Below are 12,943 nucleotides of genomic sequence, written 5' to 3'. Positions count from 1 at the left end.
AGGCGTCTACTGAAGCTGGCAACACACTGATGAAATGCTTGAATGATTTGCAACTATGCACACATCTGTTACCAGTTCATCACTTACTCTTAAAGTTATCTGCTCCACTTCATCTGTGGTTCTGGCCGTCTCCTCCATCACTTTATCCCATATTGTCTATCTTTTGACCGGATGTAATTATCTTCTCGTAATGAATTTTCTTTGAAGTCTGTTTACGGCCTTCAATACTCTGCAGTATCAACATCAGCACTACCTCTGACTGACAAGCACAGTTTCCTTTTCGTGCTACAATATGCCGGTATTCTTTTTCTAAACATTGGTCTAATCTGGCTTAGTTTTCAAATAATGTAAAGACTTTATTAATGAGTGTGTAATATTTTTCACTCTTGTCATGAGCACTGTATTCATGACTCCAGTTCACATCGTATGAGTTTCCTGAAGTAATCAGTTTTTGATGAACTGAGAATCTTCTTGAATTCAGATTTAACAGATTTTGTTTCCTGACCAGTGAAAATGAAATGAGTGTATGGCATTGTTGGCCAGGAGGCCCCATTCGGGGAAGTTCAGCCACCATATTGCAAGTACTTTTTAGCTGACGCCACATCGGCGACTTGCGAGTCAATGATGATGAAGGACACACAATACCCAGTCCCCTGCTGGGAATCGAACCCGAGCCCCCTGCGTGGTAGGCGATAATGCTACCGCTATGCTACAGAGGCGGACTCCTGATCAGTGTTAACATTTAACATAACGAAGTGCATGTCATGGTCCGCTACTGCTTTCGTAATACACCATAATATTGTTTAATAGGTCTATAAAAAGATTTTCTATTTCCGTTTTTAAACAGTTAGCTACTTTAGTTGGACAATTTATGGCAAGAATGTGTTGAACCATATTGCCAACGCAAACAAATTCTTAATGAAAGAATTTTAAAATTGAAACGCCCACCAAATGCCTTATTTCTGTTAAATAGGCCAATAGCGTTTCAGTTTGATTTATGAACTTATTGATGTTTGCTGTAGCCGCTTTTCATACACTTATTATATTATAATGGATTTAATTTGAAATTTTACTTCTGTTCCACATGCTTCCATATGCTGCCCCATGCAATATTCATTAATATTTATGCTCTTAAGTAAGTGACAGACCCTGACAAATGTGGCAAATCATCCATCCTCCATTTTTGCTCTGCTGAAGTGAGATGCTAACCTAAATCCTGTAACACTTCACGTATCTATACCATTGGTCACATGATGTTCAAAGAGGCATATTAATTCAAATGAGTTTGATAGACAATTCCCAATGCAAGTAATTTCTCATTATTTTATTCCTTAGCCTTCTACTATTCTGATGTAATAAGGACAGCTGGCATTTCACACTGACAGATGTAACTGTATGGAAGTAAATTTTTGGTTATTGTTAAAAATCTTCAGTTAATAGCTGTTTGTACAGATTCAGTATTCTAGAATTATGTGGTTTAGTTTCTGTCTGGAACTGATTGTCTGCTTAAAGCCTAACCTCTCTTGAAACTTCATTTCTTTGGATCTTCACAATCCTAAAAGAGATGCTGCTCCGATACTGGTAACCACTGGTGTTTTACCATTCATGACCTTAGGTTTTCTGGTATTAAGCCAGCCACTTTCACTTGCCCTTTCCCACTGTGGTGAAGGCCATGCCTAATATAATACCACCAATTATAGAACCAACAGGAACCAAAACAACATGTGACTCAGAGCTGCAAAAGCACCCTTTAAATCCCCTGACCCAACATCTTTCTCTTCCACTGCCTGCTGCCACTTTCCACCTCTCTCTACCCCTCTACCTTATTCACTTGTCCAGTTATTACCTAGCCTAGTCTGTTTCAGCCTGAACAGCTACAATCCCCCCCCACTACATTTTCCTCTCTACTGCACATCCTGCAAAAGGATAACTAATTTACTCAATGTTACCCAAAACAGACAGAAAAATGTGGACAAAAGTTATGTGGCAGGTAACAAGAGTATAATCATTCACTCTTTAGCATAAGGCAAACATTTACTTGAAACTTCATACCAAGTATATATTGAGTTGTTTAATGCAGTCATTGTATGTTTTTGGGAGTAAATCAAGTCTGCCCCGTCACAAGAAGAACTGTTGCTAAGTAAGACATGGCTGTTACTCCTTTGAGACATTACACCCTCATTTCTGAAGCTAAGTGTCATACTATCTGAAACTGAAGCCAGTTTTCAGAAACACATATGAATATTTAAATCATATTATGTAAAGCTGGACTGCAAAATACTTCTAAGTAACAATTTAAAATATTTATAGAATACAGTACTGGATTCCAGTATGTTTTCCATTTCTAAACTCACGTTTAGTATCGCTGTATCCATCAACTTCATCTCCATTTCTATACCATTTCATGTTATTAGTGAAATTACGACGTGATGCTCGGCATGTAAGAATGACAGTGTCTCCTTCTACAATTTCTTCCTGCACTGGTAATATTCCAAAACCATCTGCTACATCTGAAAGTTTGTAAAATATTGTCATTGTGGCCAACAAACTCTGAATAACAGGAAAATTAGATTAAAATAATTTGAACAGTTTGCTCTTCAAGTGAGCTACTACACTCCTGGAAATGGAAAAAAGAACACATTGACACCGGTGTGTGTCAGACCCACCATACTTGCTCCGGACACTGCGAGAGGGCTGTACAAGCAATGATCACACGCACGGCACAGCGGACACAACAGGAACCGCGGTGTTGGCCGTCGAATGGCGCTAGCTGCGCAGCATTTGTGCACCGCCGCCGTCAGTGTCAGCCAGTTTGCCGTGGCATACGGAGCTCCATCACAGTCTTTAACACTGGTAGCATGCCGCGACAGCGTGAACGTGAACCGTATGTGCAGTTGACGGACTTTGAGCGAGGGCGTATAGTGGGCATGCGGGAGGCCGGGTGGACGTACCGCCGAATTGCTCAACACGTGGGGCGTGAGATCTCCACAGTACATCGATGTTGTCGCCAGTGGTCGGCGGAAGGTGCACGTGCCCGTCGACCTGGGACCGGACCGCAGCAACGCACGGATGCACGCCAAGACCGTAGGATCCTACGCAGTGCCGTAGGGGACTGCACCGCCACTTCCCAGCAAATTAGGGACACTGTTGCTCCTGGGGTATCGGCGAGGACCATTTGCAACCGTCTCCATGAAGCTGGGCTACGGTCCCGCACACCGTTAGGCCGTCTTCTGCTCACGCCCCAACATCGTGCAGCCCGCCTCCAGTGGTGTCACGACAGGCGTGAATGGAGGGACGAATGGAGACGTGTCGTCTTCAGCGATGAGAGTCCCTTCTGCCTTGGTGCCAATGATGGTCGTATGCGTGTTTGGCGCCGTGCAGGTGAGCTCCACAATCAGGACTGCATACGACCAAGGCACACAGGGCCAACACCCGGCATCATGGTGTGGGGAGCGATCTCCTACACTGGCCGTACACCACTGGTGATCGTCGAGGGGACACTGAATAGTGCACGGTACATCCAAACCGTCATCGAACCCATCGTTCTACCATTCCTAGACCGGCAAGGGAACTTGCTGTTCCGACAGGACAATGCTCGTCCGCATGTATCCCGTGCCACCCAACGTGCTCTAGAAGGTGTAAGTCAACTACCCTGGCCAGCAAGATCTCCGGATCTGTCCCCCATTGAGCATGTTTGGGACTGGATGAAGTGTCGTCTCACGCGGTCTGCACGTCCAGCACGAACGCTGGTCCAACTGAGGCACCAGGTGGAAATGGCATGGCAAGCCGTTCCACAGGACTACATCCAGCATCTCTATGATCGTCTCCATGGGAGAATAGCAGCCTGCATTGCTGCGAAAGGTGGATATACACTGTACTAGTGCCGACATTGTGCATGCTCTGTTGCCTGTGTCTATGTGCCTGTGGTTCTGTCAGTGTGATCATGTGATGTATCTGACCCCAGGAATGTGTCAATAAAGTTTCCCCTTCCTGGGACAATGAATTCGTGGTGTTCTTATTTCAATTTCCAGGAGTGTATTTTAATGAAACAGTCCATATTTTAAAAGCATCCATATTTATAAAGCAGATAAAATCTCCCTCAGAGTTGTGCCATATGTTAGTTTGGTAACACATTCATTTCTCTTAAGCATACTTTCTTCTTTATCATTTTTGTATGATGGTAACACACATAACAATTTTTTGTTTCTGAACTACTTAAGAATCCAAAAAAGGCGCCAATATTGTGTGACCTGCAAGTGTATCATTATGTGTAAAAAAAAAAAAAACACACCTGGACTTTCACTATCTAATGGATTTCAACAGCCGAAATTCTCAAAAACTGTTTATGTAAGACAGTTAACAAGCTATAGTGCATTCCTTTTCATTGACAAGTGCAACATCTCCTCCATCCATAGAGTACTGATTTGTACTCATATAGAAATTCATTTTCAGTGCACTAATCCAAAATTAACACAAATAAATGAATACAGCTGAGAGAGAGTAAGAGCAAACATTTATTAGCCACCAAAAGAATTAAAGATGGCACACAAATTTGGCACTGTAAGGGCTGTAAAATACTGCAATTTGTAAATGTGTACTGACAGACAATTGTTTAACTATGCAACATCCAGTGGACTTATTTATTCAGCTGTGTATTACGCATATTTTTCTTGTGATATCACTGTGTGCCAAATTCTCTGAAATTAGCATGCCACAATGTAGGCAGGATTGAATCCAGCCATTGCTGAAAGCATGACATTCAAAATGCGTAGTGGACATCAGAATAAGATAATTACAGCAGTAAGTCAATGTTTTGTGTGTATTAAAAATAAACAATGAAATCTCTTAAGTTTCAGATTTTTAATAATTTTATCTTATTTCAATGACCTAAGAAAATTATGACCAAAAAATGTCAGGAGATACTGGAAAGAAAATGTATGTATTGCAAGAAGTTTAGGGTGTGAAAGCACCACGACTATTTCTAGAAATGAATTTTTTGATGCAGCTAACCTGAATCTTTGAATTAGATCATACAGCTAATAAAGAGGTACTGAACTGGACCAGGGAGAAAAGAAACTGATGCCATAACTTTATGAAAAGAAGGCCTCTGTTGATAGACCATATCAAGGAACTGTCAGTAATAAGGAAAGAATGGCGGTAAAAATCACAGAGGCAGACCAAGGCTTTACTGCAACTAACAAGTTCAAATGGATGCAGTATGCAGTAGTTGTGGAGAGAGAGAGAGAGAGCATTGCACACCACTTACTTGAAAGATGATTTGCTCTACTTATAAACATGAACTTGATATTATTTGATGAAGGTGGAGAGAGAGAGACTGTGTACCTAAAGTTTCAAAAAGTAAGACACAGCACCTCGATTAGCGAATACTAACCACGTCATTATCATATTGAGTATATTTGTGAACATGGAACTGACACTGAATACTTGACTAGTGAACACAATAAGTGATACTAGATAGCCTAAGTTTTACAGAAAGGGAAGTAACATTGAGTGTGCTCCTAGGAAGCCTAACGGCACATCTAACATGTTCAATATACATGAATGGTTTATCAGATAGAATCAACACCACTATAATACCATCACTGATGACACTGTTGCATACAGAAAAGTACTGCAATTGGATTCTGATGACATTTCCACGTGTAATGAATTGTAGTTACCTTTAAATGACAATCAAAGGGGCTCAGCCAGAATCATCACAATAATAAAACAATAAGCACACAACAAAATTAATAATCTGTGAACATGAATGAGAACATGAATTTAAGAATTATAACTTTAAAAAGTTAATTTCCTTTTTGTGAAGTTAATATTGCTTATTACCGTCATAGCATGACAGCCAGCAGGTGTAATCCGTAATGTAAACAAAATAATTATTTTATTTTATGTACTAACTGATGACTTACAGCATTATGGCATGATTAGTTGGAAGCCACATTAAAATGAAACTCTGGAAAGAAATTCTGAAGATTCAGGGGGAAAAAAAGGAAAAAATCTGTGGTGCAGTATGTAACTTCAAAAAATTGAATGTTTCGTTACAGGCATTGAAAGTTACTTTAGGTAGTTACCACAAAGAAAAAAAAATCTTTGCCACCAGAAGAAGCACAACTGATAAATACAAATTTAAGAAACACTGTTGAGTCTCAGGCTTCTTAATTTTTTCTAAAATTTGTTCTAAAAAAAAAGGTGGTTTGAATAAATGTTAGTGAAAAGAACTTATTAGCAGCAATGCATTCCACTGTTCCAGACACTGTAGCATTCAGCTGCAGTTCTGAAATTCTTTCATATCCATCCATTGTTAGGCCAGGTCAGGACAGAAAAATGAGTAACAGTGGATTAACAGGCTACATTAGAACTAATAACTATGAGCTCAACTGCGCCCACAATTTAACTCTGAAGACCTAGTGGTTTCAACATAATTCATTCAATTTTTTAAATTACCCACCAGTGATGATGATCTGTGTTTTCTCTGTGTCACTTCCATACTTATTAGCAGCAATGCATTCCACTGTTCCAGACACTGTAGCATTCAGCTGCAGTTCTGAAATTCTTTCATATCCATCCTCTTCATCAACAATATAATTTTTGAAATTTTCATTCTGTAAATCAAATTTAAATTCATTGAGACATGTATTTAACTTTCCTTTGAGATCAGTAATAAAACCTAGGAATTAACTAAATTGAATTATTTATAATCACAAAAATAATGTATGTATGTATGTATGTATGTACGTATGTGTGTGTGTGTAGTTCACTCTTCCATCTATGATTCTGTGCTCAAACCAAAATTTCCAGTGATATTTGTTGCACTTTATGAATTAAACAGCTGCTTCATTTTTCTGTGATTCTGTTTATTAAACAGAAACACACAGTTCTATGGAATTTCAACAGCAATGGAAACTTAGATTCTTCACATATCTAAATTTAAATGCAGATTTATCTTTTAACCACACCTTCATATCCAATTTGATGATATTTATTCTGATTAAGTTTTCTAAACAGCTGAACTGTCATAATAAACTCATATCGTTCACACCCTTATATCTTGATAACGAATAAGAAAGCAAATATGAAATAATGACATCTACCTACAGTTTTATTCCTCAGATGGTGTGAAGAATCACGAACAGGTCCTCACAAGTCCAAATAATGGGAAAATGGTAGAAGTAGTACGTGATGAATGTTTGTGATACTGATAGATTATATACATGTAGCACAGTACACACAAGTTTTAAAATTATAAAAGGCTCAAAATAACTGACACACAATAGTAAAAGGAAACAGCAATGCAACTGGTTTACAGAATGGTGAATTAAAATTAAGAGAATTATACAGTCACTTATAGAACCTAACCAACTAGTTATGACAATTACTACCAACCATAATATTTAATTCAGCTGTTAGTGCACATTGGTGCCAAGAGATTTCAGTAAGGGCAATTATGTATGGCTTTTTACACAATTGGAATTTAATATAATGATACTGATGGTCACCATTCAACAAAGATTAGCAAAATGAAAACATGCTCTTATACATTGAAAACAAAGTATATGATTTTCATCGTAAGTGACAACATGAAAAAACCTGAGTTCTCCTATTGCTACCTTGCCACCTTTACAACATTCTTCCTTTTTTTCTATTCTATTCGATACTGGGAGGGAAAAAACCTTTGGATCAAGCAACACGTGCATCAAAACCACTGAGAATTCACTACTTCACACTGCTGGTACACTTTCTGTACCTGTAGTTTGGAATGAATACCAGTTTCCTTTCTACGCGATGTTCTTGTCGGGCCTATAAATTTGTATGTCTTTGCTGTAATAATACTTCAATACTGCTCTGCATGTCCGCGGCTCGTGGTCTTGCGGTAGCACTCTCACTTCCCGCGCACAGGGTCCCGGCGGCTTCGAGATAACTGGGTGTTGTGTGTCTTTCATCATCATTTCATCCTCATTCACTCGCAAGTCGGGCATAGTGGCATTAAAGAACTTGTTGAGCGGCGGCCAAACCGCCCTACGAGGGGTCTCCCGGCGACCAATGCTATATGCTCATCATCATCATCATCATCATCATCATCATCATCATCATTATTATTATTATTATTATTATTATTTACTGCTCTGCATCAATGACATTGAAAATGGTTTATATCTTATGCCACCAAGTGTTACATTATTTTGTAACTTTAAGGAAGAGAAATGTACAGCTGGAGGATGACCTGTCTTTGATCTGTAAGTTCTCGTCTTGCCTTAAGAAATGGAACGGTGATGAACTGCAGAAAAAATGGTATTCCCAAAATATGAACAACAAAAAAGTTTATTTTCATCTTAGAAAAGTAATGTCCATATTATTCTGATTAAAATGTTAGCAATAACTGAAGACTTCCTCCCAATTTTTGTACTGTATCTTGACAAAACATAAGACACACTCAGTTTTCATAATCATGTTTTATTAGGAGACTGATAATGAGAATAATACTGTGTGTTCTGTGATTACCTCCAAGACGAAATGTTGATATGTTTGAACATGCAATGCAGCAAACAGAAAAATCAAGCAGACAAATCTGCAAATGACACCCCCCCCCCCCTCAATGACAACCACTTCCCCCTTTTCACCACCACCTCTTCCCATTTTCTCTGCAAAGACAAAGTTTCCCTTAGTATGATAATAGTTCACTGACACTCAGAACATTCTAGCTATAACACAGAATCTGCAACGTATTGTGTTTCTCAAAAAACAACTTACAATGCAATATTCAGTAACTCAATGGTTGAGTTTTAAGATGTTTGTTTTGAATGTGTATCTGAGAAAAATCTCAACACAGCCCTCTTAATAAAGTGCAGATTTTATACAGCATTTACTCCAATATTGATACAACTAATTAATGAAAAGCTATGGAAGTAATATTTATGGAGGTTACTTACATTGATGGCCATTCTCTCCTTACCCTCTGGCTGAAAAAACCAAGTCACATTTGGGCTTGGCCTTCCAAGAATAGTGGCATTTACTTTGGCACTTGCTTTCTGAGATGGTTTATACAAAAATTTCAGTGGATATTGTGGCATGTAGACATGAGGTTTTCCTGAAAACATGCACAATGTTAGTTCAGAAAGCTCACAATACATTGCAATTGCATTGCACCTCCTCAGAATTACTTTCATAACTTTAATGTATTATTCCAGTCTCCATTTTTCTTCAAACTCTCAAAAATGTGAGTCTTAATCACAGCATAACCCTCTGAGTCCAGTGGACTTCTTTCATTATTAGCTGCTGTATTTTTAATGACCCAATGATGCACCACCTAATTAACTTATGATGGGTTGTTAATTGTCACTTGGTCATTGTGACTGGAGTATAGCACCCAATGGGGCATGATATACAGCACCCGCTAGTCCCCACCTCTGCTCACAACGTTGCCTGTGTCTCGCTACCTGGAGGCGAGCATCATTTGTATCCTTGTTCTTTCAGTATTTATTTTTCTGCAGTTTTTTTCTTACTTTTGAAATATAAAATAATTGCAGTATTTTAGGAAGAATGGAAACAGAAGATCCGAATGAAGAGACTGCATTGGTGCCATCATCAGTTTGGTGTGTGTGAATATGATCGAGACACTGACCACCAGTCTCAATACCTTCATTAAGTTACATTAATAAAGGCTAAACTAGAAGTTATATAGACTAGAGGTTGTCTGCTATTTAATACCACTTGCTTTATAAATTAGTCACACACTGGAGATGCACATTGCCCTGTTGCATCAGATACGTAGCTGGCACTCATTATACTTGCTACGTGCTGATGCATCACTATTTTTCCTCTTACCAAGTGTTGCCATTTGGTTGTTATTTGTTTAGTTCTTGTTCAGTGTTTATATTATATTATTAACTGTTACTTTCTAGTATCTAATTTATAAATTACTGTCTATTGTAAGGCTATTATAATGCAGCAAAGCTGCTGAGGAATTGTGTTGATCAGTTTTCTTCCACCCTTTGGGCTCTGTCTGCCTGCTACATGTAGGCCTGCTGCCTTGTTTGTGTATACTTCTCGAATGTGATTTTAGATATCTTGTTTGCCAAGATGTTTAGCTGTGTCCACTGTTCTTCATTTTTGATTATGCTATGGATGTCGGGTTCTGTGTTGCTCTAGTCTATTTGTAGTTCATTTCTGATATTTGTGTACTGTCCACAGAAGATGACTGTATCTGCCGGGGAACCACCTTCCCCGCATGTGCATGTATGTCTGCATCTGCCTCAGACTCATGTCATTCAAGTTCATGACCAGTTAAGAAGTGTAACCTACCGAAGCTGGGATTGATAGGGTTCATTCTTAAAAGCTCCCTTGTCAGAGAGAATGGTGTGTAGTCTACATACCTTATGGCTTGTGTTCCACTCACCTTGCCATGTATCCAAATGCCAGTTATTCAGTTGGCATTTAATTTGTAGATTTACACAGGTAATTGCATTTAACTGGTCTAGTCTCCCCATCTTTACCCAGTAGATTGCAGCTCTATAACTAGTTGTAATGTCTATCAGAGAGATTCCCACCACCATGCACACTGCACCCTCTGAGGTGGTACCCAAATTCTAAACAAGACACTTCCTTGTCCTCGTCTGACTGCTGCCTCATTACTGATCAGTGTCTGTCTATGTGCCCAGGCACTTGCAGCAGATCACAGTACTTATTGGAAGACGGTACAATGCAAGTTCTTGTGATTGATATAGGTAGTCTGTAGTGTTCTTAATTTAGCCTTGCCAATTTGTGGAGTATTTTTTTCTGCTTTGTTTGTTGCTAGTTTCATGTGTTCATGGAAGTTCACTTTCTTATCACTGCATACACTATGGACTGCTACAGTTGTTTAAGCACATTGTGCCCCGAGTGTGGTTTATTGCTATAGCTGTTTGCAGCTATGTGCTTGTGGTGAACTGCTGTAGATGTTTTGAAACATTTTGTAGTGGTGGAACACAAACCCTGTTTGTTTGCAGCAGTGTGGGCAAACTCACCACAGTTAATTATTTGTTCTAAATTGAATGTAAGAAATTTTAATGCACAGTACACAACAGTTGTCAGTTTGTTATCAGAGGACACTCATCACAAATAGTTTGCTGTACACACAACAGACAATGATTGAGCATACATCCTCCAGTGTCAGTCAGTTTGGGTTTAAATATTTTATTGTGAGAGACTTGCTGTTACAGACCACAGTCACTCATTTATTTGTCTGTTTTAATACGATGAATTTAAGGATTGTAATTGCACTTAAAAAGTGCGTAATTCAGCATTGATTGCATGGTGAGAGATGTCACAATGAAGCGTTAAAGTCACAGCCACCAAATCCCGCATGTTGCTGTCAACGCATCAAAACACTCCTTGTAATCTTAACTTGGTGTCTCACTCAATAATAATCTCAAGAGTAATAATGAAGGGTCACTCCCGTTGCTGATGTGTACTTCAATTGATGTCAGATTTCACATCTAGGCAATTTCCCAGCAAACCTGAAAATGCCATTGTTAATGCATAATACGGATATATAAATATTTTACATAATGGCACTTGAAAAACTAAGTTCATACATGGATCTTAATAGATGTCCTATCATCCTATTCCTTCTTTTTGTCACTCTTTTTCCTGTAGTACTTTCCTTGCCGATCCTGCGAAGTATCTCCTCATTTCTTACCTTATCAATCCATTTAATTTAAAACATTCATCTGTAGTGTCAAATCTTAAATTCTTTGATTCTCTTCTGCTCCAGTTTCCCACAGTCAATATTTCAGTAACATACAATGCTGAGTTCCAAACATACATTCTCAGAAATTTCTTCTACAAATGATGACCTATGTTTGATACTAATAGAATTCTCTTGGCCAGGAATGCCTTTCCAACAGTGCTAGTCTGCTTTTCCATCCATCGTAGGTTATTTTGCTCCATAGGTTGCAGAATTCCTTTACTACTACTACTACTACTACTACTACTACTACTACTTCCTGATCCTCTACTCTGATGTTAAGTTTCTTGCTGTTCACATTACTTTCGTCTTTATTCAGCTTACTCCCAGTCCATATTCTGTACTCTTTAGTCTGTTCATTACATTCAACAGATCCTGTAATTCTTCTTCACTTTCATTGAGAATAGCAATTTCATCACAATGTCATAGCAATATCTTCACTTGTATCCTTTTACCTTGAAATTTAATCCCACAGTTGAACCTTCAGGAGAGACAAGGGGTGGGTGGGTGGGGGTGGGGGGGGGTGGAGATGGAGAGATGGGTAAACGACTAGTGGGTGCCCTGGAGGAACATAGCTGTGTGTAGTACTGGAGTGGGAGCAGGGAAGGGGTAGGTAGGTGGAGAACTGGGACTAGCATAGGTTGACGACAGGGGGTTACAGGAATGAGGTGATGTTATGAGGTGATGTTGTACGGCGAGTTGCCACCTGCACACTTCAGAAAAGCTGGTGTTGGTAGGAAGGATCCAGATGGTGCAGCCTGTGAAGCACTCACTGAAGTAAGTGAAGCACATCATGACGGGCAGTGTGTTCAGCGACTGGGATGTCCAACTGTCTATTGGTCACAGTCTGGCAGTGGCCATTCATACAGATAGACAGCTTTTTAGTTGCCTTGCCCATGTAGAAAACAGCACAGTGCTTGCAACTTACTGTGGACTACATGGTGCTTTTACAGCTGGCCCTGCCTATGATGGGGTAAGACACACTGGTGACAGGACTGGAGAAAGTGGTGATGGGAGGCTGTATGGGGCAGGTCTTGCATCTAGGTCTATTGCAGGTATCTGAGCCATGGCTCAATTGATTTGGAGAACAGGTGGAGTGGAGACAGACAATGATATTATGTAGGTTTGGTGAGTAGCAGAGTATCACTGGGGGAAGGGTTGGGAGGGTAGGCAGTAGGATATTTCACTTCACAGCATGAAAAG

General features: G+C 39.4%; 1 protein-coding gene across 3 annotated transcripts in view; it reads right to left on the bottom strand.

The window, feature by feature from the left end:
* LOC126095181 (vascular endothelial growth factor receptor 1) overlaps positions 1-12,943 on the bottom strand; it is a 549,049-nt gene that overhangs the window by 103,736 nt on the left and 432,370 nt on the right. For all 3 annotated transcript variants that reach the window (XM_049909913.1, XM_049909914.1, XM_049909915.1), the window contains 3 exons: positions 8,946-9,103; positions 6,467-6,620; positions 2,355-2,510 (listed from right to left, as the gene is read on the bottom strand). In XM_049909913.1, the coding sequence (XP_049765870.1) occupies positions 2,355-2,510; positions 6,467-6,620; positions 8,946-9,103 (468 nt within the window). The remainder of the gene's footprint in view (positions 1-2,354; positions 2,511-6,466; positions 6,621-8,945; positions 9,104-12,943) is intronic.

The sequence above is a fragment of the Schistocerca cancellata genome, chromosome 8 (genome assembly GCF_023864275.1).
Source record: "Schistocerca cancellata isolate TAMUIC-IGC-003103 chromosome 8, iqSchCanc2.1, whole genome shotgun sequence".
Taxonomy (NCBI): domain Eukaryota; kingdom Metazoa; phylum Arthropoda; class Insecta; order Orthoptera; family Acrididae; genus Schistocerca; species Schistocerca cancellata.
This window is presented reverse-complemented; position numbering and strand designations above follow the sequence as displayed.